The sequence below is a fragment of the Syzygium oleosum genome, unplaced genomic scaffold (genome assembly GCF_021117445.2).
Source record: "Syzygium oleosum isolate NSW1041296 unplaced genomic scaffold, Sole_v2.1 Sole_v2.19, whole genome shotgun sequence".
Taxonomy (NCBI): domain Eukaryota; kingdom Viridiplantae; phylum Streptophyta; class Magnoliopsida; order Myrtales; family Myrtaceae; genus Syzygium; species Syzygium oleosum.
Genome location: NW_026607503.1, coordinates 3,335,396 through 3,360,268, shown reverse-complemented (window position 1 = coordinate 3,360,268; position 24,873 = coordinate 3,335,396). Strand labels below are relative to the sequence as shown.

The 24,873-nt window shown below is 40.2% G+C and overlaps 2 protein-coding genes and 1 long non-coding RNA gene across 3 annotated transcripts; all 3 read left to right on the top strand.

The window, feature by feature from the left end:
• The first annotated feature begins 386 nt into the window (after nucleotides 1–386).
• On the top strand, nucleotides 387–2,259 carry LOC115693699 (expansin-A10-like). The gene is made up of 3 exons (XM_030620748.2): nucleotides 387–621; nucleotides 897–1,209; nucleotides 1,330–2,259. Exons 1-3 carry the CDS (start codon nucleotides 495–497, stop codon nucleotides 1,631–1,633), a joined length of 744 nt encoding a protein of 247 aa, XP_030476608.1. The 5' UTR covers nucleotides 387–494; the 3' UTR covers nucleotides 1,634–2,259.
• Nucleotides 2,260–9,448: 7,189 nt separating this feature from the next.
• LOC130140547 (nuclear pore complex protein NUP214-like) lies at nucleotides 9,449–23,480 on the top strand. The gene is made up of 8 exons (XM_056320182.1): nucleotides 9,449–9,653; nucleotides 9,737–9,945; nucleotides 18,392–18,560; nucleotides 20,551–20,694; nucleotides 20,998–21,122; nucleotides 21,908–22,020; nucleotides 22,522–22,661; nucleotides 23,175–23,480. The coding sequence occupies exons 1-8, from the start codon at nucleotides 9,449–9,451 to the stop codon at nucleotides 23,393–23,395; spliced, it is 1,326 nt and encodes a 441-aa protein (XP_056176157.1). The 3' UTR covers nucleotides 23,396–23,480.
• On the top strand, nucleotides 15,052–15,647 carry LOC130140492 (uncharacterized). Its single transcript, XR_008818480.1, has 2 exons — nucleotides 15,052–15,122; nucleotides 15,230–15,647. It is a non-coding gene; the product is annotated as an uncharacterized LOC130140492 (long non-coding RNA).
• Nucleotides 23,481–24,873: the final 1,393 nt, after the last annotated feature.

Here is a 24,873-nt window from a genome sequence, read left to right as displayed (position 1 = left end):
AATGCACTTGGGGGTATCTTTAACACCACCCCTGGAATCAAATTCAATTCCTTCTCACCCAAATTGCCACCTCTCTGACCGGTCTTCAACTGAACCAATGGGCTCTTCCCAATGTGCCTTGGTCCTCACAAACTCAAAAGGCCAAAAAGTCCACTCAGAGGGATCACAAATCTAGGCAGAATATGGGGAATTCCAAAAAAGAAAGTAGAAAAATTGGAGTCCTCCCCATTCCGTGTCCACAAACACTTGTGTTAATTTTTTTGCAGTTTTTTCTGTTTCTGTTAGTAGTTTAGACACTGTTCCTCCATATTTCCATCCCTTTATTTTATTCCCCACCACTTCCTATCCCCTTCCAGTTCTATATAAACAATCGACTTGTCCCTCTTCCTCCTCACTTCTCTCCCTGGCCTTTCACCTAAAGTTCCAAGCTGCTCTCTCTCTCTCTCTCTCTCTCTCTCTCATCTTGGGCTGAAACTTCTCGCTGCAAGCCAAAAATGGGTTCTCTTGGATTCACCATTGTGGCCTTCCTCGCATTGCTGAAGACAGTCCAAAGTGATGGGAGTGCATGGACCAGTGCCCATGCCACTTTCTATGGAGGCGGTGATGCTTCTGGAACAATGGGTGAGTTAGTAGTGACATAAAACAGCAATCCCCTCTCTTGCATTCCCATAAATTCTGCACTTACTTTCCTGTCACTCACATATTTATCCCCTGGCGGGTTCGTGAGAAATCATCGCCTAGTCTCGTCCCCCTCAGACCCCGCGAATCTCAAATCTAGAAACAGTAATATCCACGCTTACATGTTTTCTCAGAGTGCGATAGACAGACAAATTACATGTTCTACAACATTTTTTTTTCTGGTTTCTGAGTTAACAAGTTCTTTGGATCTGTTTCAGGTGGGGCTTGTGGGTATGGGAATCTAATTAGCCAAGGATATGGCACAAACACAGCTGCCCTGAGCACCGCCCTGTTCAACAATGGGCAGAGCTGTGGAGCATGCTATGAGATCCAGTGTGTGAATGACAACCAGTGGTGCTTGCCTGGTTCCATCATCATCACTGCCACCAATTTCTGCCCTCCTAACCTTGCCCTTCCTAATGACAATGGAGGATGGTGCAATCCCCCTCTGGAGCACTTCGACCTCGCCCAGCCGGTCTTCCAACAGATTGCTCAGTACAAAGCCGGAATAGTTCCTGTTCAGTACAGAAGGTGAGCACACAGTTGAATGAGCTTAGTGTTTGTTTTTGTTAGATCATGGCACTTTCTGTTATGTTAGAAAATACTAATTGACGTCAACAAGCAAACTAACGATGTTATGTGTTCATCCAGGGTGTCTTGTGTGAGGACGGGTGGCATCAGATTCACCATCAACGGCCACTCTTACTTCAACCTTGTCCTGATAACCAACGTCGGCGGCGCCGGGGACGTGGTGGCGGTGTCAATCAAAGGCTCCAACACCGACTGGCAAACCATGTCTAGGAATTGGGGCCAGAACTGGCAGAGCAACTCGTACCTCAACGGCCAGGCCCTCTCCTTCAAGGTCACCACCAGCGACGGCCGCACCTCGATCTCCAACGAGGCGGCCCCACCCAATTGGTCCTTCGGCCAGACATTCAGCGGGTCCCAAGTCTAAACCCGACCGCCCCCCCCCCCGAAAAACCAAAACGCTAACAAAAACTAAACCCTTTTAACCCAATGAAGGGCCTAATTTTAATTTCCTTCAGTCAAACATAGGCTACTAAACATAACATGTGACATTATGTATGTGGTTGGTCATGTGGTGTTCCTGGCCCCTGCGGGTGGGCCTCTTTAGGAGTGGCCCCAAAGTCGGTTCCCCTCGCTCACGCTCTCTATTCAAATGAGCGTAGCTGTGGTGTCCTGTCGTGTCGTGTGCAACGGAGGCGATCTACACATCGTAGGAGGCCTCTTTTTATAACTTTACTTATTATACAGAAAAAAATCATTTTGGCTGAGGTGAATGAGGAATGGTCACCCGCCCTGGAAAATGCACTGTCCAATGTAATTCGAGGCTTCCCTTCTCAGTAAGAACGAGGTTGTGGAAGACTCTTTTAGCAGCTGGCTTTTCTTTTTCTTTTGCTGTTGTTTTGGAAGCTCAGGGAAGCACTGAGTTTGAGCAGTGACAGACCTTTTTGTACACGGCTAATCAAGCTGATGGTGTACCTGAAACACTTTGTAAACTACGTATCCTATGTAATTTCGTTCTTGGGTGCTTGCAGTTTAATGTTAAAAGTTCCGAAATCTTTGCTGCTGTTTTTGAGTCCGGCAGTTCGAACGAGAAATCCACGTGATCGTCTTGATCAACGCGGTGAAGATCTATTAATATACTCGGTGTATCTTCGGGGCCGAGACGCTCCGATTGCAGATGCACGTGACATCTTTGATTGAAATGCAGCTTTTGCTTTACGGTCCGGTTGGTCCGTTTCCGCGCAAGGAACTGGGAAGAGGACCGGTCATTGCCGGTTCCGAAAATTCGGAACAGAGAACCGCCCAGAACTGGTTGGGTCCGATTCCCTGGTTGGACCGGACCGGTTCTCTCGCCCTTTAGGCAACCTACTCAAAAAGCTATTTGGATCAGGTTTTCTTTACGGAATCAAACTGGAGACATATTTTATACCAATTTTTGCTGGTCGCCCTTCCTCGTGCTCACCCCTCACTCGTAAATAAAGAAGGAACTCTCGATCATTCTTTAAGCTTGAATACTCGATTGAATTAGTCCATAAACTCGAGACAAATTCTTAACAATTTCTCCTGTCACCCTTCCTCGTGCTCGCTCCACTTGTAAGTAAAAACAGGAACTCTTAATTAGATCATATCATTTTATGAGCTTGAATGCTCGATTGAATTAGTCCATGAAGAATAAGCATTCAATCATATCCTTCAAAGCACTATCTTCACATAAGCATAACTTTTAGAACGAAGAAAAAACTCTTACCCAAGAGCCAACAAGCTAAGTCACACATCAAAATTTTGCTTTGCCAAAGAAATCCAGCGGTTTAAGTGTCGTGTAGCCAAAACCTAGGCCCCGCGATCCATGCTAGCGTATCAATTCATATCGGCCCAAAACATCTTATTTCGATTCTACACGAGGAATAATTGAATTACGATGAAAACGTGTTATTTTTGTGTCAGATTCATGTCGAAACACAAAGTTAGGCGTGGCACGTCGTGTCGCGTCATATTCGGATTTTTTCTTTGTAATTCGCGTTTTACCTCCCTCATGTAAGCCGTGCAAATGGATCGCTATCTATGTTGGAGAAAGGATTTGATTCTATCCGATTTGATCTTTGATATGATTCTAATCACAGATTCAGTCAATCCTCAAGATTGGAATGTTCGGACAATAGAATAGGAAAAACATCCTCATGTATATTCTTTCCTTTTTTTTCTTTACCTTCTTGTATTATAAATACATCTTTGTACATGTACAATTACTCACTGAGAAATACAATTACAAATTTCCCCCACATATCCTCTTATTTTTCTGTCAATCTAGCATTGCCAACTCTACGAAAAGATCAACTACATCTCCGATCGATAGATCGCACAAGTAACTGCCTGATATGCTACTTATTTTCTACGATAAAATTAAGTACTTAACGAAAAAGGCATGCCCTTTTAGAATTCAGTGCATAAATTAAGTATTTTGTGAACACGCATCCAACATTCAACAATGATCTAGGAATAGATCTTCTTTGCTTTATGATATAAATCAGGTACTCAATGTCACGACACGAATGTTAGAATATCTCAAATTTTAAATTACGTCATTATCTAAAAGTTGAAGTTTTAAAATAGTTGGTAATGGTTATACGAAATTTTACATGGTATTGGACATGCTTCATTTATTATTATTTTCACGCTTAGTCTTAAGGCAAAAGTCCAGTTTATGCATCGAGAGAAAGCGTTAGAACATCTAAATACTAAAATCACGCATTCATCAAACAACTTAAATTTACAAAATAATTGGCAGTGTTCTTATAAAATTTTTGCTAGATAACAGTTGAGCATAATGTACGCACTAGATAGCCGCCAAAACCTGACCAAATCGGAACGGAAGCTACCGAAGATGTAATGCGACGAAGCCGTCAAAAACCAATCATCCTACCCGGCCGAATAAAAAGCCGACTCCTGGGGCTTCAACTTGCCGCGCTTCCGTCCTTCGCCTTGAGTCCCTTCTCCGTCCGGCCCTGCTCGAGATCTTTTGCCGTCCTCCGAGCGATCACGAAGCACAATTCTCGGGTTCGGACGTCGCTGAACGCCCATATCGTCAGGACATCCGAGACCCCCAGTTGATTTTCTGTAACGAACACTTTCCAATCGCTCGTGAGAACATATACCTTGCTGCACCAATGCTTGAACAGCATAGGATACGTCTTCCCCTTCGTATTGAACGTCTTCACCTCTATGCCTCTGCCGGGATCGTCGCCGGTCCTGAGCAACGGGAGCACAAGCTCCCGGACGTGCTCCTTCACCAGCATGAGCCAATTCTGCTGGCCCGTGATGTCGCTCGCCGTCACCCGCTTCTCGAACGACCCCCGGCATTGCCCAATAGTCAATCAGTGTGTTCACGCGGGGGACAAGCTGAGGGTCCAGATCGCACGGCTCGTGGGCTGGGGGCGGCGCGCGTGAGCTGCTTGCTCGAACGTCCTCCGACCACGCATCTTCATCGCCCCGAGGTACATGATCGCCGGTGTGCTTCAATATGGAAAGAAACAGTGATGCTTGAAGCACTTCTTTGCTTTGGTTTTGACTTCTCTCCATGTCAAGTCAACTATTTCTCTATTCGCAGCTTCCGAAGCGATCTATGTAACATATTTATACTTAGATTTTGCCCAATTGATCTTGCCTTTTTCTAAATTGAATAGGAGTCTGTCGAAATATTTCCTAAAATAATATTCGGATTGGAATATTTTTACTTCATGCTGCTTCATGTTATCCTTTGCGTAACAATGATATACTTCGGTTAGTTACATTGAGTGGGTCTTGACATTATCGGATTTTCTTCGCTGGTGTCCTATTAAGCAAAGGGTTATCGGTTTCCAGAAATCAAGCTGAACCGGCCGGAAAGGAGATTTTTCTTTTTTCTTTTTAAATTACTTGATTCGATTTATATGTCGATTTTGAAGCGAATGCTCGATTTTTCGACAAGGGAAATCAATGGCCGTAATTTAGTGACACAATTTAGATTTATCTAATCAAAGAGAGGATGAATGTTACCTTTGGACTACCGATTTGGCAATATAAAAAAAAAACAATAATACATTGAAAAGATTGTTCTGATTGATCGATGAGGAGTGGCCCCATCAAGCATCAACTAATTAGACTAAAAAAAATCACAAACATAATACATGTTTTTGTCAATTGACATGGTACGCTGAATAATGTTAGAGACTGGATAGAATATTTAAATATAAAATCACGCGTTCTTTTAATAATTTTAGCCTTTTGAATAATTGACAGTTGTCATGCAAAATCTTTCATTATATGGATCTAGAGCTCAAACTTTTGCCTAGCCAAAATAACCAAAGTCCAAATTACGCGTGACCATCTTACAATTCAAGTCTAACGCCACAAAAGAAAACACCAAAAGAAGAGATTTCCGCTGAGAAATCCACTATGAATTTGGAGAGCTTGGAGTTGCAATCACTAAATCGCTCAAGTATTCCCCAGCCTAAATTATGCGCGAAACAAAACCATACAAGTGTTGTAGAAAAGCTACTCGAACTAGAAAATCATTCAAAAGAGGAAACTTACTCAAATTAGGGAATCCATTTGGATCGGGGTTTCTTCACGAATTTAAGTTCGAGACGTATCCGCTAGTCACCCTTCCTCATGCAGATATAACCTGGACAAAGTGTGGATTGTATGGACAACGATGTCCACTGGCCTGTCCTCGTATACATGGAAACTCATCTATAATGTCATCAATGGATTCATAATTTTGCCTTTCTTCATTTTCATTATGTGTGAAATAACTGAATTACGACGAAGACGCGTTAATTCGTGTCGGTTCGTGACAACGTATGAAGTAAGATGTGACGTGTTGTGTTCGGATTTTCTCTCCGTAGTTTGTGTTTTACATCTCTCGTTCAAGTCATGCAAGCGGATCGTGTCGAGCATTGCCAGCTCTGTCAAACCCAATCTTGGATCAACTATGTCTGTGATAGACTGATCCTGAGGTGAGGAACATGTTAACACAAATCAAATATTCAGCAATTATCCCGGAGTAAAAATCAATTGATAGCGGTATCACAAGATCTTAAATTTAAATCTTTTGTTTAACAGATGAAAGTGTAAGAACGGTTGATAATGGTCCTAAGAAATATTCACAATGAAGACAATAAATTTACAGTTAGATATCCACAAAAAATACTGTAATTGCCAAAATAGGCGCCAAAACTCGACGAAGCCGGAATGGAAGCTGCTGAAGACGAATGCGACGAAGCCGGCGAGAACCAATCATCCTACCTAGCCGGATAAAAGCACCTTTCGGGGCTTTGACTCGATGCACTTCCGTCCCTCTCTTCGAGCCTCCTTGTCCGTCCGGTTCTGTCCGGGCGCGTTCGGCGTCCTAGAGATCAGGAAGCACAAACGTTCGGTCCGAACGTCGCGAAAGGCCCATATCTTGAGTACATCCGCGTCTTCCAATTGATTTTCTTCGACGAACGCCTTCCAATTGCCCATGAGGACGTATACCTTGTCGCACCAAATTTTGAACCGCAGAGGAAACGTCTTTCCCTCCGTATTAAACGCCGTCACCTCCACACCTTGCGCGGGATCGTCGTCCTCCTCGAGCAACGGGAGTATGAACTCCCGGACGTGGTCCTTCCACAGGAGGAGCCGGTTCTGTTGTTCTCTGAGGTCGCTTGACTTCAACCGCTTCTCGAACGGACCCCGGCATCGCCCGATGGAGTCGATCAGCGCGTTCACGCTCCGGACAATGGGAGGGTTGGATCTGCGCAGCTGGCGAAGCGGCGCGCCCGAACTGCTCTCTGGAACGTCCTTGGATCTCGCGGGTTCGTCACCCTCGGAGACACGATCGCCGGTGTGCTTCAATACGGAAAGAAGCAGCGATGCTTGAAGTACTTCTTTGGCTTCGTCACTTTGGCTTCGACTGCTCTCCATGTCGACTGTTTCTCTGTTCACAGATTTTGAAGCATTATATATAACATGTTACTAGCCAGGCCAGATAGAATTTGCACTTTCCTAAGGTGAATAGGAGTCCATTTGAAATATTTCCTAAAATATACTTAGCTAGAAGAGTTGCTGTTTGATATTATTAAGTTAGTCGGGTTGAGTGAGTTTGAACATTATCGGATTTTCTTCGTGAGTGTCCTATTAAGCAAAGGGTTATCGTTTTCCAAAGGTCAAGCTGAACCGGCGAAACGCGTATTTTTCTTTTAAAACCCTAAATTAGTACATTTGTGACAAACCCTCTATTAATTTACGTTAAATTTTATCGTCAAATTGCTAAGTTTGATGACACGTAACAGTTGACGAATGTACTAATTTGGGATTTGACATTATCGGATTTTCTTCATGAGCGTCCTATTAAGCAATGGGTTATCATTTATAGAGATCAAACTGAACCGGCGAAAATGGTATTTTTCTTTTTTAAAATGGTTAACACTATGAAAAATCTTAAATTGGTAAACTTGTGACAAACCCTCCGTTAATTTACGTTAAATTTTACTATCAAATTGCTGAGTTGGATGACACGTGACAGTTGACGAGCGTACCAGTTTGGGGTTTTACCCCTCTGGTTGTCACAGGTATACCAGTTTGTGATTTTTTTGTAGTATTAATCTAATTGAACGAAAATTAGTGGAAGGTAAATATGTCACAAATGTACAAGTTGGGGATTTTTGATGGTCAAAAAATTAGGTTAAGGTAAATTTGTCATAGATATACCAATTTGAGAGTTTTTTTTGTGGTACTAACCCCTTTTTAAATTGATTTATATGCCGATTTTGAAGCCAATGCTCGATTTTTCGACAGGGGAAATAAAAAGGCTATCATTTAGTGACAAAATATAGATTTTTCTTATCAAAGAAAGGATGAATGTTACCCTTTTGGATTGCTGATTTGGCAAAAAAGAAATACCATAATTACATTAGAAAGATTATTCTAATTGCTAAATTTTTATGAATGTCAGAAGGTGGATGTTTTCTAGTTAGTCAGATGAAGCGAGTCTTGACATTATCGGATTTATTTTTCCAGAAATCAAGATAAACAAAAGGAAAGGGGATTTTTTTAATTGATTTGAATTGATTTAAATGTGAATTTTGAAGCCAGTGCTTGATTTATTTTCAACGAGGGAAATAAAAAGGCTGTCATTTTTGTGACAAATTTAAATTTTTCGAGTTAAATAAAGGATGAATGTTCCTTTTTTGGCTGCTGATTTGGTTGGACTTGACATGAATTAAGAATGATTTTGGCAAAATAGCAATAATTACGTCGAGAAGATTATTCTAATTGGTACAATTGTTACGGATGCCGATGTGCCAATATGTGTGCCAACCGTGGCTCGATGTTTAGGATTCAACCCAATTGTGTATGTTTGTATACGTGAGATTATGTGTAGCCACTGTTGATAGCATTAATGCATTTTATTTACTGATATGGTCTATTATAATAAAGGGATAATGACACAAATAATTCATGAACTTTAGTTCAATATGAAATGTGATCCTTGAACTTTTTATTTGTTGAAGGCGATCTCTTAACATTTGGTCCGAACTATATGACAATGTTTAATATAGTCCATGAACTTGAATTAATGCAATGACTACATTGAACATTGTCATATAGTTCGGAGACTAAATTGAACATATACCAAAAGTTCAAGGATGACAATGAATAAATTAAAAGTTCAAAGATCATATTATATATTGGGTTAAAGTTCAAGGACCACATCGAATAAATTAAAAGTTCAAAGGACAACATTGCGTATTGAAGCAAAGTTCAATGACTATTTGTGTCATTTACCTGTTAATAAACTTTAAATTCGTGTGTTTTTAATCACATGTCGTTCAACGAACACGCGGGTATTAACAGTTTGCAACTCTTAGAGCCGGGCCGGGCCGGGCCGGGCCGAGTCGATTTGGGCTCCTCCTCTCGTTGCAAGAAAAGACTTTGGTGCTTTCCTCGTAAAAAAAAACAAGTAGCGAAACACATACGCATTGTGCGATGATTCTTTGCCCCTCTCGTCCTTCTCCTCTCTCTCTCTTTTCATTATCGACTACTTCATCGTAACTCGTATGTATTTAAGGAAATAATTTCCTTTTATTCCAACGCAATAGCACAATAAACCTCACGCACTTCCACCGGCACCGTCTTCGTCATCACCGCCGCTTACCGTCGATCGGAGCTCGGCCGTTCCTTCCCCTCCCCCTCTCTCTCGCGGCCGGAAACTACAGCTCCTGCCATGGCCGCGACGATCGAGCTGAAGGACGAGGCCGAAGGGAAGGGCGTGGCGACCTCCGATTTCTACTTCGCCCGGATCGGCGACCCGATACCGGTCGACTTCGCAAGGGACGGCGGCGCCAGGCCGTACGGCCCTGGCCGACTCCCGTCCCGGCCGCTCGCCGTCTCCGAGCGGTTCAAGCGCGTCTTCGTGGCCCACTCCCGTGGTGAGTTTGTAGACCTCGATACGTTCGTCCGATTGGCAGCCTGTGGCGGTGCGATTTGGTGCTAATCGTGCTCTGGTCTGTAGGGTTTTGCGTCGTGAGGACCGGAGATGTGATGGAGTCGGCGAAGGGGATTAACCGGGGGTGGAGAAGTCGTTCCGTGCGGCGACTGAGCGACGCGGACGTACCCATGAGGGCGGTTGGCTTGCTCTCGCTTTCTCCTGATTCTTTGACGCTTGCGGCTTCTGGTGGGGGGACTGTTTACTTCTTCTGGGTTCCTTCGCTTCTCAATAAGGTTAGTTCAGACTCAGAGGTCCCTTTTGTTAGATCACGCTATATGTTTATATGAGAAAATGGCTGAAACTTTGTGGCCGGAATTCCTTTTCCAATTACACTCCCTACATGTGGAGATCCTTGAAAAAAAGTCGACTTTTTTCTCATCATGTTGTGATTCTTTTCTGAGCATGTTCATTGAGAATTCTTGTTAGACGCTGACCGACGCCTATGTTGTTACATTCGGTTCGGATTAGGAATAGTTATAGCTGGCCCTGCGTTTTGGACATTTTCCTGTATATGCTCTTTTGGCTTTTGGGAATTGAGATATCTCTAGTTACGTTCGCTTTCGTTTTATATCTGCAAATGATTATAGGGTTCCAGTTATCCATAATAAAGGCAGAATCATGAGCCATAATGAAGTTGGTGGACGGTATCCTCCCTTAGTAATGAGCTATAGTCCTATAGACGTGGATGCTTAGTTGAGTTTTATTATCCTGGTCTAGCTGGAGCCTCGTTTTGTGGGACATAGACTAATGTTTCGTTAATAAATCTGATTTATTAGGTTGTACTTACATTGACAATTGTCAGCTTTGTGCATCTGATGCACTGCACATGTACAAAAATCCAAACCATATTTTGAAATAGGCGGTGATTGCTTGCAATTTGCATTTTTATCCCCTTATTTATCTTTATTCTCCATAGGTTTTGCATGCAAATTATTTGCTAGGTCGACTTAAAACCCAGAAATTGAAACACTTTGACATGGGGTTGGAAAGAGAAAGCTTCCTTTTATCCGTTAACATCATGTGCAGTCCTTAAAATTCTGCATTTAAAATTATATTTGATGAAATTATGTTGTCTTTGACCCTTGTTCTTCTTTCATAAAGGAGTAATACAGATACGCTTTTTGACGAGGGTTTGCTTCTAATTGAGCTCTTCAATCGTGCAGCAGCAAGACTTTTTTTTCCTGCTCATTAGATGAAGGAAGTTCTGTAAAGGACATGAAGTGGCTAAAGAAGAGACATAATTCATACATTCTTCTGACAAGTTGCGGGAACCTGTATCTTGGGAGCATTCATGGACGTTTAGAGCGTTTAATGGATAATGTTGATGCCGGTATGCTTTAAAAATCAAGAACTTCTTCACTTAGGCTCTGCTTATTATGAGTGGTAGTTTAAAACAAGTTTGTTCTGTAGAGACTTTCGTTGCTTGTCACCCTTGATTTCCACGCTGCTTCTTTGTTGCGGTATCAATTCATGCTCGAGAACATGGACTCTGTTTCGATATGTTCTTTTCTCCCCTTGAGTTTGAGAGACTCACATATATACTGCTGATTATTTGTATTTAGGAGGATAGACTGAACTATACATAATATAAAAGCTGGTGCATCCATAGAGCATTGATGAAAGTTTGAAAGTTCCACCGAATATAGCTTTTCTTATGTGGCTGATAGAGTTGACTTGAAGATTACACTTGTCTTGCTCTATTAAATTAGCATGCTGTCTTCATTTGTATGGTGTGCTTATGGGAGATTGTTTAATCGGGATGGCTATCTGATCCAAGAAAGTTGGGTGCTGAAAGTTCCATGAGTGGATCAAACGCAGTGGATCGTTTTTCATATATAATGTCTTCAAGTACATACGAAATGTACATGGAAAGAAAGAAGGAAGAACAAAAAAAACACATCAAAAGACTATAGAGTTTTAGAAACATGTCCAAAGCCGAATAGAGGAGCACCACACAGAAGTAGCCGAAGATTCAAGTACATCAGAAATGTCCATGGAAAAGAAAAAAAAAACGAAAATAATCAAGGTTGCAGTAAACACTACAATGACCTCTGGGGGAATCTTGCTGTGGCTTTCACAAAATATTCTTGTAGAGTACCTTAACCATCATTTTTTGTCTAGTTTGGTGAAGCTCTTCCCGTTTAGTGTCTGCGATGCTGCTTTCTGTTGTATTACTTATTGTTGTTTGTTTGCATTGTGATTTGGTTTGATTTCTAGGGTTTTTGTTTAATATCAATTCATGCTCAAGAAAGTGGACTCTATTTCACTGTGTCCTTTCTCCCATTGGGTTTGAGAGACCAACTTAGCTATTGCTGATTATACGATTTTGAAGGATAAATTAATTGTACTTGCTACCAATGCTGTTGCATCTGTTGAGCCTTGACTTGAAAGTACCATTGAATTGCTTTTCTTACTTATAGAGTTGACGTGAAGCTCGCGTTCAGTCTTTCTTTTAAATTAGCATGCTGTCTTCATTTATATTCTCTGTTTATGGAGAGCATTCACCTGCGATGGCTACCTGATCCAACAAATTCTGCCGCTAAAAGTTCCATAATTGGATCAAACATAGTGTGTTGTTGATCAGTGTATTTGCATACACTGTGAGGAGCTCTTGAATCTCGCTCTGTGTCTCACAAAGTATCCCTGTAAAGTACCTTAACCATTAATTATTGTCTAGTTTGGTAGTGTTCTTTCTAATTACTTTCTGCAATGCTACTTTATGCCGTATTACTTATTTGTTGCGCGATAATGCTGCTTGATTTGTGGTTCTCGTTTTATTTTAGTTTCAATTCATGCTCAAGAACATGGACTCTATTTCAATGTTTCATTTTCTCTCTTTGAATTTGAGAGACCAACTTATCTAGTGCTGATTATTAGGATTTCAGAGGATGAACTAAACTATACATACTATGAATTGACGTGATGCTTGCGCTTAGCTTTCTCTTAGCATGCTGTCTTCATTACATTGCGGGGTTCTGGTAGATCATTCAAATCTCGATGGTCATCTGATCCAAGAAATTCTCTTGCTGAAAGTTCCATAATCGGATCAAACATACAAACTTTCATCATTCTATTACCCATTCGTATTACAATGAGCTCTGGAACGAACTCTGTTCTGGCTTTCACAAAGTATGCTTATAGAGTACCTTAAACATCATGTTTTGTCTAGTTTGGTAAAGTTATTTCTGTTTAATTCTTTAATGCTGCTTTATGGTGTATTAATTATTTGTTTGGACGGTAATGCCTTAAAATGAACATAAAAAATTAGCATAGTCGTTCTCGTTATTCTTCATTCTCTGTTTACGCCTTTCTCCTTTCAGTTGACTGCAGTGCAAAAGAAGATTATATTGCTGTGGCAAGGAATGACAGCCTAAGTATTCTTTCATCCAAATTAAATGAGAAGTTCCACATGGCATTGTCACTCCAACCATGGACAGGAGAGTCTGACGAATTTAGTGTGAAAGGTAAATCGACTCTGATGTTCAAATTTAGATGTTTTGTCCGGCAATTTGCTTATAATTTGTTATCTGAAGGCATACCTTCCTATAACCCTGAGTAGAGGTTAGTTGGAAGATGATCATTTATGCTGGATCTTTCACTGAGATTAAATTTTGGATAAATAATATGGTCCTTCAGAAAAAGTTTGCTCCATATTTGCACGTGCAAGGGTTGTTTATTTTCATATATGGATTCTGCTCAGACTTGAATTCTTTCTAAGGAATAACTTTGGTCTTTAAGGTTTTTAATGCGGGTGGATTTGTGAACAGTGGATTCTCTCAAGTGGGTTCGTCCCGATTGCATCGTTCTAGGGTGCTTTCAACTTACCTCAAACGGCATGGAGGAAGGTTATCTTTTGCAAGTAATCAGGACTAGAGACGGCAACTTTTTTAATGTGGGTGAAACAATCCTTGACACAATTTTCACTATCAATTGTTTAATCTTCAAAAATATTGGGCAAATATTGTCACTATCATTGTTATCATCATCATCATCATCATCAAGCAGCTAGAGAGGTTCATGAGCAATCTCCTTTAGTAACTACAAAAGTTAATTTGTATACTCTTGTGTACTCAAAGAACAATTTACAAGTGACTTTTCTGAACTTGATTTCAGTATGATTTTTTGGTAATTGGCTTGGAATTGAAGTAGTTTTAGTCTCTACTTACTAGATCTGGTCGCACTGATCTGCCATGGTCCCTTAATTACCACATTGTCTTGTATTGTAAATTCTTGCTGTGATGGTTTCCAAATTCCTCTTGTAATTAAATTGTTTCGTGTGGAATCCTGTGACATAGTTATTTTTTCTCTTGTGCCAGTCTTAACATTTATGTTCTAACCAAAATTGTACTGTCTGAAAATGTCATTGGTGACAAAAGAGAACTTTTTGGTGCACTTGCTGTCATGGCTATCCTAAGTTTCTACAAATATCTAAACGAGTCCATGGCTGCTAGATGTTGCAACTAGGATGTGAAGGAGAGGGCATATTCCTATGTCTCGATAGTTTTCCATTTTCATAGGATGACATGCAAATGGTGGCTTGCCATTTGTTATATGTATAGCAACATATTTGAATGTGGGGATGCTGTTCCCGTTGAATGACGGCCTTAGGACTATGTTCAAAAATTTAAATTTACAATCTGATGATTTAATTAGTCATTTTGGTAATATTTATTTCTGTAGGCTTCTTCTGAGGCGATACTGCAGTCCTTTTGTGATGTTTTCCCTGGAATTGTGGATGATATTATTCCCGCAGGACGTGGGCCGCATCTGTTCTTTAACTATTTGGAACAATGGTAATGTCCTAATTTTTACTTTCCCTCCATATTTTATTTCTTTTATTTGTCATTGAGACTCTGATTGCTTGCACCTCTTATCATATCTCGTTTGAGAGATTCATATTTTTAGAATATTTCAATTTGTTTTTCTTTTGACTCGTGGCCATTTAATACGTGATTTTTTATCACTTGCATCAGGTGCAAAGCCCTGATTTTGGTCTAATTATCTTTATATTGATACTTGTTAAAATTTGGTCTTCCATCATGGAAATAACCCAATTGGCAAATTAACACGAGTTGCATGCCTGTTCACAAATTTGAACTTCTTGCTTTGGTTCTAATAGCACATTGATCTCATGAGAAAGTTAAACTGACAGATTTCCTCTTTTTTCCTACTTATATAGATATTTGACTTTTGAAAATACCGTCAGAGATTAGCTACTGCATTTTTTCCTGCTGCAGTATCCACGGAAACGATATTGCATAGCAGATAAAGGCTAACCTCTTTTCTTCTTCTCATTTCAGCAAGCTTGCAATTGCAGCTAACCGAAAAAATGTGGACCAGAATGAAGCAGTAGTTGTTGACATTGATCGAGATAACTGGCGTCCAAGAATTGAGCTTCAAGGTACATGAGGTTGTAGATGAACTTATATATAGACTTGCAAAATTTTTTAATCATTTTCATTTAATACATTGTTTGTTAGTTAATCTATGTTTACATTCATATTTCGGGAAGATTAGATACGTATTCTGTCCATTCCTCCTCATCAGGGTTCTGAAAGTACTAATGCTTTCACGAGGACAAGATAACTACATATTCTTGCACTTTTGCAATGTCCACTATTTCAAGTATGTGGTTTATATTCTTGTTGATCAGACTCGGAGTGAATGGCGTTAGCGGAGGATTCCTATGAGATGATTGGATCTATCGTTTTCCTAGGTTGCTCTGTGGTAGAGCTGTTGGTGCAGCATAGTGTATTGTAAGTCTAGCGTAAACAAAAAGATGGGCAGTGGTACATTCATCATGCAGATGACAGTCTCCTGTTGCTTTTTGGTTTCTCTTCATGCATATTAATTTTCTTATTTGCTGTAAGTACCAATCTGTACTGAGGAGATTTAAAAATTCCCTTATGGTCAGAAAATGGTGACGACAATTCAATCCTGGGGCTTTGCATTTACAAAGTATCCATGAAGGAGAAAGTCAGAATTCAACTTGGAGTTGAGGAGCAAAGGGACTTTTCGCCATTTTGCATCCTTTTTTGTCTTTCTCTTGAAGGAAACCTCATTATGTTCAATGTTGCCTGGTATTCTCCTTTGCCCTCTCCTAGTTGCTTTGTTGATTGTGTTTTACCTTATTAAATCTGTTGTCAGCATGGTAGGCCTCTTCAGCTCACTTCTGCTACAGTGCCTGATGTGTTATATCTTTGTAGTGTTGCAGAACAAACTGATTTTCCTGACGCTGGCTGGCCGGCTGACGGGGAAGAGAATATTTCTGGAGTTGAAGCCCAAGAAGAAGTAAGTTCTACTGTTTATTGAACTTGTTCAACGTGATCTCTTAACATTTGGTATATGTTCAATGTAGTTCCTCAACTATATGAAAACTTTGAATATAGTCCATAAACTTGAATTGATGGAATGATTACATTGAACATTCTCATATAGTTCGTGGACTAAATTGAACATATACCAAAAGTTCAAGGATGACATTGAACAAATTAAAAGTTCAGAAACCACATTATATATTGGGTTAAAATTCATGGACCACATCGAATAAATTAAAAGTTCAAAGGACCACATTGCACATTGAATCAAAGTTCGATGACTATTTATGTCATTTACCCGTTAATAAACTTTAAATTCGTGTGTTTTTAATCATGTGTCGTTCGATGAACACACGGATGTTAACAGTTTGCAAGTCTTAGAGTCGGGACGGGTCGGGTTGGGCCGAGTCGATTTGAGCTCCTCCTCTCGTTGCAAGAAAAGACTTTGGTGCTATCCTCGTAAGAAAAAGTAGCGAAACAAATATGCAATGATTCTTCGCCCCTCTCATCCTTCTCCTTTCTCTTCGTTATCGACTACTTCATTGTAATCCGTCTGTTTTTAAGAAAATAATTTCCTTTTATTCCGACGCAATAACACAATTCAAAGTTTTTACCCACATGAGTCAGTAGACAAATGCTCCAATTGTTTATATGCATGTCGAAGATAGTACGACATTTGCGGCTATATAAGTTTTTTTATACTATGCTTTTGAATTTAATATTTATATTCTATGGTCGTTTCATCCTTTGGTAAGTCGCGACTCGGTAGCCTTCTCTAGGGCACGAACCATCTAACTCATTCATCTCTCTCTCTCTCTTCCCGCCCAAACAGCCTCACACACTTCCACAGGCACCGTCTTTGTTATCACCGCCGATTACCGTCGATCGGAGCTCGACTGTTCCTTCCCCTCCCCCTCTCTCGCGGCCGGAAACTCCAGCTCCGGCCATGGCCACGACGATCGAGCTCAAGGACGAGGCCGAAGGGGAGCACGTGGAGACCTCCGATTTCTTCTTCGCCCGGATCGGCGAGCCGCTGCCGTTCGAGATCCCGGGGGGCAGCGGCAGAGATGCTAGGCCGTACGGCCCTGGCCGCCTCCCGTCCCAGCCGCTCGCCGTCTCCGAGCAGTTCCAGCTCGTCTTCGTGGCCCACTCCTCTGGTGAGTTTGTAGACTTCGATACGTTCGTCCGATTGGTAGACTGTGGCGGTGCGATTTGGTGCTAATCGTGCTCCGGTTTGTAGGGTTTTGCGTTGCGAGGACCAGGGATGTGATGGAGTCGGCGATGAGCAGTGATTCTTCCGTGCTGGAAGTGTGCGTCATGTACGTGGCCGTGGGGGCACTTGGCTTGCTCTCGCTTTCTCCTGATTCTTTGACGCTTGCGGCTTCTAGTGGGGGGACTGTTTACTTCTTCTTGCTTCTTTCACTTGTCAATAAGGTTTGTTCAGACTCAGAGTCCCTTTTGTTAGATCACGCTATATGTTTATATGAGAAAATGGCTGAAACTTTGGGGCCGGAATTCCTTTTCCAATTACACTCCCTACATGTGGAGATCCTTGAAAAAAAGTCGACTTTTTCTCATCATGTCGTGATTCTTTTCTGAGCATGCTCATTGAGAATTCTTGTTAGATGCTGACCGATGCCTATGTTGTTACATTCTGTTCGGATTAGGAATAGGTATAGCTGGCCCTGCGTTTTGGACATTTTCCTGTATATGCTCTTTTGGCTTTTGGGAATTGAGATATCTCTAGTTACGTTCGCTTTCGTTTTAGATCTGCAAATGATTATAGGGTTCGAGTTATCCATAATAAAGACAGAATCATGAGCCATAATGAAGTTGGTGGACGGTATCCTCCCTTCGTAATGAGCTACAGTCCTATAGACGTGGATGCTTAGTTGAGTTGTATTATCCTGGTCTAGCTGGAGCCCCGTTTTGTGGGACAAAGACTAATGTTTCGTTAATAAATCTGATTTATTAGGTTGTACTTTCATTGACAATTGTCAGCTTTGTGCATCTGATGCACTGCACATGTACAAAAATCCAAACCATATTTTGAAATAGGCGGTGATTGCTTGCAATTTGCATTTTTATCCCCTTATTTATCTTTATTCTCCATAGGTTTTGCGTGCAAATTATTTGCTAGGTCGACTTAAAACCGAGAAATTGAAACACTTTGACATGGGGTTGGAATGAGAAAGCTTACTTTTATCCGTTAACATCATGTGCAGTCCTTAAAATTCTGCATTTCAAATTATGTTTGATGAAAATATGTTGTCTTTGACCCTTGTTCTTCTTTCATAAAGGAGTAATACATATACGCTTTTTGACGAGGGTTTGCTTCTAATTGAGCTCTTCAATCGTGCAGCAGCAAGAACCTTTTTTTTCCTGCTCATTAGATGAAGGAAGTTCTGTAAAGGACATGAAGTGGCTAAAGAAGAGACAAAATTCATACATTCTTATGACAAGTCGCGGGAACCTGTATCTTGGGAGCATTGATGGACGTTTAGAGTGTTTAATGGATAATGTTGATGCCGGTATGCTTTAAAAATCAAGAACTTCTTCACTTAGGCTCTGCTTATTATGAGTGGTAGTTTAAAGCAAGTTTGTTCTCTAGAGAATTTCGTTGCTTGTCACCCTTGATTTCCACGCTGCTTCTTTGTTGCGGTATCAATTCATGCTCGAGAACATGGACTCTGTTTCATTATGTTCTTTTCTCCCCTTGAGTTTGAGAGACTAACATATATACTGCTGATTATTTGTATTTAGGAGGATAGACTGAACTATACATAATATAAAAGCTGGTGCATCCATAGAGCATTGATGAAAGTTTGAAAGTTCCAACGAATATAGCTTTTCTTATGTGGCTGATAGAGTTGACGTGAAGATTACACTTGTCTTGCTCTATTAAATTAGCATGCTGTCTTCATTTGTATTGTGTGCTTATGGGAGATTGTTTAATCGGGATGGCTATCTGATCCAAGAAAGTTGGGTGCTGAAAGTTCCATGAGTGGATCAAACGCAGTGGATCGTTTTTCATATATAATGTCTTCAAGTACATACGAAATGTACATGGAAAGAAAGAAGGAAGAACAAAAAAAACACATCAAAAGACTATAGAGTTTTAGAAACATGTCCAAAGCCGAATAGAGGAGCACCACACAGAAGTAGCCGAAGATTCAAGTACATCAGAAATGTCCATGGAAAAGAAAAAAAAAACGAAAATAATCAAGGTTGCAGTAAACACTACAATGACCTCTGGGGGAATCTTGCTGTGGCTTTCACAAAATATTCTTGTAGAGTACCTTAACCATCATTTTTTGTCTAGTTTGGTGAAGCTCTTTCCGTTTAGTGTCTGCGATGCTGCTTTCTGTTGTATTACTTATTGTTGTTTGTTTTCATTGTGATTTGGTTTGATTTCTAGGGTTTTTGTTTAATATCAATTCATGCTCAAGAAAGTGGACTCTATTTCACTGTGTCCTTTCTCCCATTGGGTTTGAGAGACCAACTTAGCTATTGCTGATTATACGATTTTGAAGGATAAATTAATTGTACTTGCTACCAATGCTGTTGCATCTGTTGAGCCTTGACTTGAAAGTACCATTGAATTGCTTTTCTTACTTATAGAGTTGACGTGAAGCTCGCGTTCAGTCTTTCTTTTAAATTAGCATGCTGTCTTCATTTATATTCTCTGTTTATGGAGAGCATTCACCTGCGATGGCTACCTGATCCAACAAATTCTGCCGCTAAAAGTTCCATAATTGGATCAAACATAGTGTGTTGTTGATCAGTGTATTTGCATACACTGTGAGGAGCTCTTGAATCTCGCTCTGTGTCTCACAAAGTATCCCTGTAAAGTACCTTAACCATTAATTATTGTCTAGTTTGGTAGTGTTCTTTCTAATTACTTTCTGCAATGCTACTTTATGCCGTATTACTTATTTGTTGCGCGATAATGCTGCTTGATTTGTGGTTCTCGTTTTATTTTAGTTTCAATTCATGCTCAAGAACATGGACTCTATTTCAATGTTTCATTTTCTCTCTTTGAATTTGAGAGACCAACTTATCTAGTGCTGATTATTAGGATTTCAGAGGATGAACTAAACTATACATACTATGAATTGACGTGAAGCTTGCGCTTAGCTTTCTCTTAGCATGCTGTCTTCATTACATTGCGGGGTTCTGGTAGATCATTCAAATCTCGATGGTCATCTGATCCAAGAAATTCTCTTGCTGAAAGTTCCATAATCGGATCAAACATACAAACTTTCATCATTCTATTACCCATTCGTATTACAATGAGCTCTGGAACGAACTCTGTTCTGGCTTTCACAAAGTATGCTTATAGAGTACCTTAAACATCATGTTTTGTCTAGTTTGGTAAAGTTATTTCTGTTTACTTCTTTAATGCTGCTTTATGGTGTATTAATTATTTGTTTGGACGGTAATGCCTTAAAATGAACATAAAAAATTAGCATTGTCGTTCTCGTTATTCTTCATTCTCTGTTTACGCCTTTGTCCTTTCAGTTGACTGCAGTGCAAAAGAAGATTATATTGCTGTGGCAAGGAATGACAGCCTAAGTATTCTTTCATCCAAATTAAATGAGAAGTTCCACATGGCATTGTCACTCCAACCATGGACAGGAGAGTCTGACGAAATTAGTGTGAAAGGTAAATCGACTCTGATGTTCAAATTTAGATGTTTTGTCCGGCAATTTGCTTATAATTTGTTATCTGAAGGCATACCTTCCTATAACCCTGAGTAGAGGTTAGTTGGAAGATGATCATTTATGCTGGATCTTTCACTGAGATTAAATTTTGGATAAATAATATGGTCCTTCAGAAAAAGTTTGCTCAATATTTGCACGTGCAAGGGTTGTTTATTTTCATATATGGATTCTGCTCAGATTTGAATTCTTTCTAAGGAATAACTTTGGTCTTTAAGGTTTTTAATGCGGGTGAATTTGTGAACAGTGGATTCTCTCAAGTGGGTTCGTCCCGATTGCATCGTTCTAGGGTGCTTTCAACTTACCTCAAACGGCATGGAGGAAGGTTATCTTTTGCAAGTAATCAGGACTAGAGACGGCAACTTTTTTAATGTGGGTGAAACAATCCTTGACACAATTTTCACTATCAATTGTTTAATCTTCAAAAATATTGGGCAAATATTGTCACTATCATTGTTATCATCATCATCATCATCATTAAGCAGCTAGAGAGGTTCATGAGCAATCTCCTTTAGTAACTAGAAAAGTTAATTAGTATACTCTTGTGTACTCAAAGAACAATTAACAAGTGACTTTTCTGAACTTGATTTCAGTATGATTTTATGGTAATTGGCTTGGAATTGAAGTAGTTTTAGTCTCTACTTACTAGATCTGGTCGCACTGATCTGCCATGGTCCCTTAATTACCACAGTCTTGTATTGTAAATTCTTGCTGTGATGGTTTCCAAATTCCTCTTCTAATTAAATTGTTTCGTGTGGAATCCTATGACATAGTTAGTTTTTCTCTTGTGCCCGTCTTAACATTTATGTTCTAATCAAAATTGTACTGTCTGAAAATGTCATTGGTGACGAAAGAGAACTTTCTGGTGCACCTGCTGTCGTGGCTATACAAAGTTTCTACAAATATCTAAACGAGTCCATGGCTGCTAGATGTTGCAACTAGGATGTGAAGGAGAGGGCATATTCCTATGTCTCGATAGTTTTCCATTTTCATATGATGACATGCAAATGGTGGCTTGCCATTTGTTATATGTATAGCAACATATTTGAATTTCGGGATGCTGTTCCCGTTGAATGACATCCTTAGGACTATGTTCAAGAATTTAAATTTACAATATGATGATTTAATTAGTCATTTTGGTAATATCATTTCTGTAGGCTTCTTCTGAGGCGATACTGCAGTCCTTTTGTGATGTTTTCCCTGGAATTGTGGATGACATTATTCCCGCAGGACGTGGGCCGCATCTGTTCTTTAACTATTTGGAACAACGGTAATGTCCTAATTTTTACTTTCTCTCCATATTTTATTTCTCTTATTTGTCATTGAGACTATTGCTTGCACCCCTTATCATATCTCGTTTGAGAGTCATATTTTTAGAATATTTCAATTTGTTTTTCTTTTGACTCGTGGCCATTTAATACATGATTTTTTATCACTTGCGTCAGGTGCAAAGGCCTGATTTTGGTCTAATTATCTTATGTTGATACTTGTGAAAATTTGGTCTTCCATCATGGAAATAACCCAATTGGCAAATTAACAAGAGTTGCTTGCCTGTTCGCAAATTTGAACTTCTTGCTTTGGTTCTAATAGCACATTGATCTCATGAGAAAGTTAAACCGACAAATTTCCTCTTTTTTCCAACTTATATAGATATTTGACTTTTGAAAATACCGTCAGAGATTAGCTACTGCATTTTTTCCTGCTGCAGTATCCACGGAAACGATATTGCATAGCAGATAAAGGCTAACCTCTTTTCTTCGTCTCATTTCAGCAAGCTTGCAATTGCAGCTAACCGAAAAAATGTGGACCAGCACATTATCCTGTTCAGTTGGTCACTTGGTGAGAATATGAATGAAGCAGTAGTTGTTGATATTGATCGAGATAACTGGCGTCCAAGAATTGAGCTTCAAGGTACATGAGGTTGTAGCTGAACTTATATATAGACTTGCAAAATTTTTTAATCATTTTCATGTAATACATTGTTTGTTAGTTAATCTATGTTTACATTCATATTTCGGGAAGATTAGATACGTATTCTGTCCATTCCTCCTCATCAGGGTTCTGAAAGTACTAATGTTTTCACAAGGACAAGATAACTACATATTCTTGCACTTTTGCAATGTCCACTGTTTCAAGTATGTGGTTTATATTCTTGTTGATCAGACTCGGAGTGAATGGCGTTAGCGGAGGATTCCTAGGAGATGATTGGATCTATCGTTTTCCTAGGTATCTCTATGGTAGAGCTGTTGGTGCAGCATAGTGTATTGTAAGTCTAGCGTAAACAAAAAGATGGGCAGTGGTACATTCATCATGCAGATGACAGTCTCCTGTTGCTTTTTGGTTTCTCTTCATGCATATTAATTTTCTTATTTGCTGTAAGTACCAATCTGTACTGAGGAGATTTAAAAACTCCATTATGGTCAGAAAATGGTGACGACAATTCAATCCTGGGGCTTTGCATTGACAAAGTGTCCATGGATGAGACGGTCAGAATTCAACTTGGAGTTGATGACCAAAGGGACCTTTCGCCATTTTGCGTCCTTTTTTGTCTTTCTCTTGAAGGAAACCTCATTATGTTCAATGTTGCCTGGTATTCTCCTTTGCCCTCTCCTAGTTGCTTTGTTGATTGTGTTTTACCTTATTAAATCTGTTGTCAGCATGGTAGGCCTCTTCAGCTCACTTCTGCTACAGTGCCTGAGGCGTTATTTCTTTGTAGTGTTGCAGAACAAACTGATTTTCCTGACGCTGGCTGGCCGGCTGACGGGGAAGAGAGTATTTCTGGAGTTGAAGCCCAAGAAGAAGTAAGTTCCACTGTTTATTGAACTTGTTCAATGTGATCTCTTAACATTTGGTATATGTTCAATGTAGTTCCTGAACTATATGAAAACTTTGAATATAGTCCATAAACTTGAATTAATGAAATGATTACATTGAATATTCTCATACAATTCATGGACTGAATTGAACATATACCAAAAGTTCAAGGATGACATTGAACAAATTAAAAGTTCAGAAACCACATTACATATTGGGTTAAAATTCATGGACCACATCGAATATATTAAAAGTTCAAAGGACCACATTGCACATTGAACCAAAGTTCGATGACTAGTTGTGTCATTTACCCGTTAATAAACTTTAAAGTCGTGTGTTTTTAATCATGTGTCGTTCGACGAACACACGGATGTTAACGGTTTGCAACTCTTAGAGTCGGGTCGGGTCGGGCCGAGTCGATTTGGGCTCCTCCTCTCGTTGCAAGAAAGGACTTTGGTGCTTTCCTCGTAAGAAAAAGTAGCGAAACAAATATGCAATGATTCTTCGCCCCTCTCATCCTTCTCCTCTCTCTTCGTTATCGACTACTTCATCGTAATCCATCTGTATTTAAGAAAATAATTTCCTTTTATTCCGACGCAATAACACAATTCAAAGTTTTTACCCACATCAATCAGTAGACAAATGCTCCAATTGTTTATATGCATGTCGAAAATAGTACGACATTTGCGGCTATATAAGTTTTTTTATACTATGCTTTTGAATTTTATATTTATATTCTATGGTCGTTTAATGCTTTGGTAAGTCGCGACTCGGTAGCCTTCTCTAGGGCACGAACCATCTAACTCGTTCATCTCTCTCTCTCTTCCCGCCCAAAAAGCCTCACGCACTTCCACCGGCACCGTCTTCGTCATCACCACTGATTACCGCCAATCGGAGCTCGGCCGTTGCTTCCCCTGCCACTCTCTCTCGCTGCCAGAAACCCCAGCTCCCGGCATGGCCGTGATGATCGAGCTGAAGGACGAGGCCGAAGGGGAGCACGTGGAGACCTCCGATTTCTTCTTCGACTGGTGAGGGACTCTCTCTCTCTCTCGCTCTCTCTCTCTCTTTCTCCTTGCATTGGGTTGGGTATACTGTCTCCTTAACATAATACGTTGTATTGTGCAGGAGCTGGTTTTGGGGCGTTCGGCAGCCAACAAGGTGCAGGTGCCTTCTCTGCTTTTGGTGGTGGTGGAAATGCAAAACCACCTGAGCTTTTCGCACAGATGAGAAAATAGTTTCAGCAGAGCTCACGGGAACTTCAGAATGATACACTTACATAGGTTAGCAAAGTCAACTAATTATCTAGTGG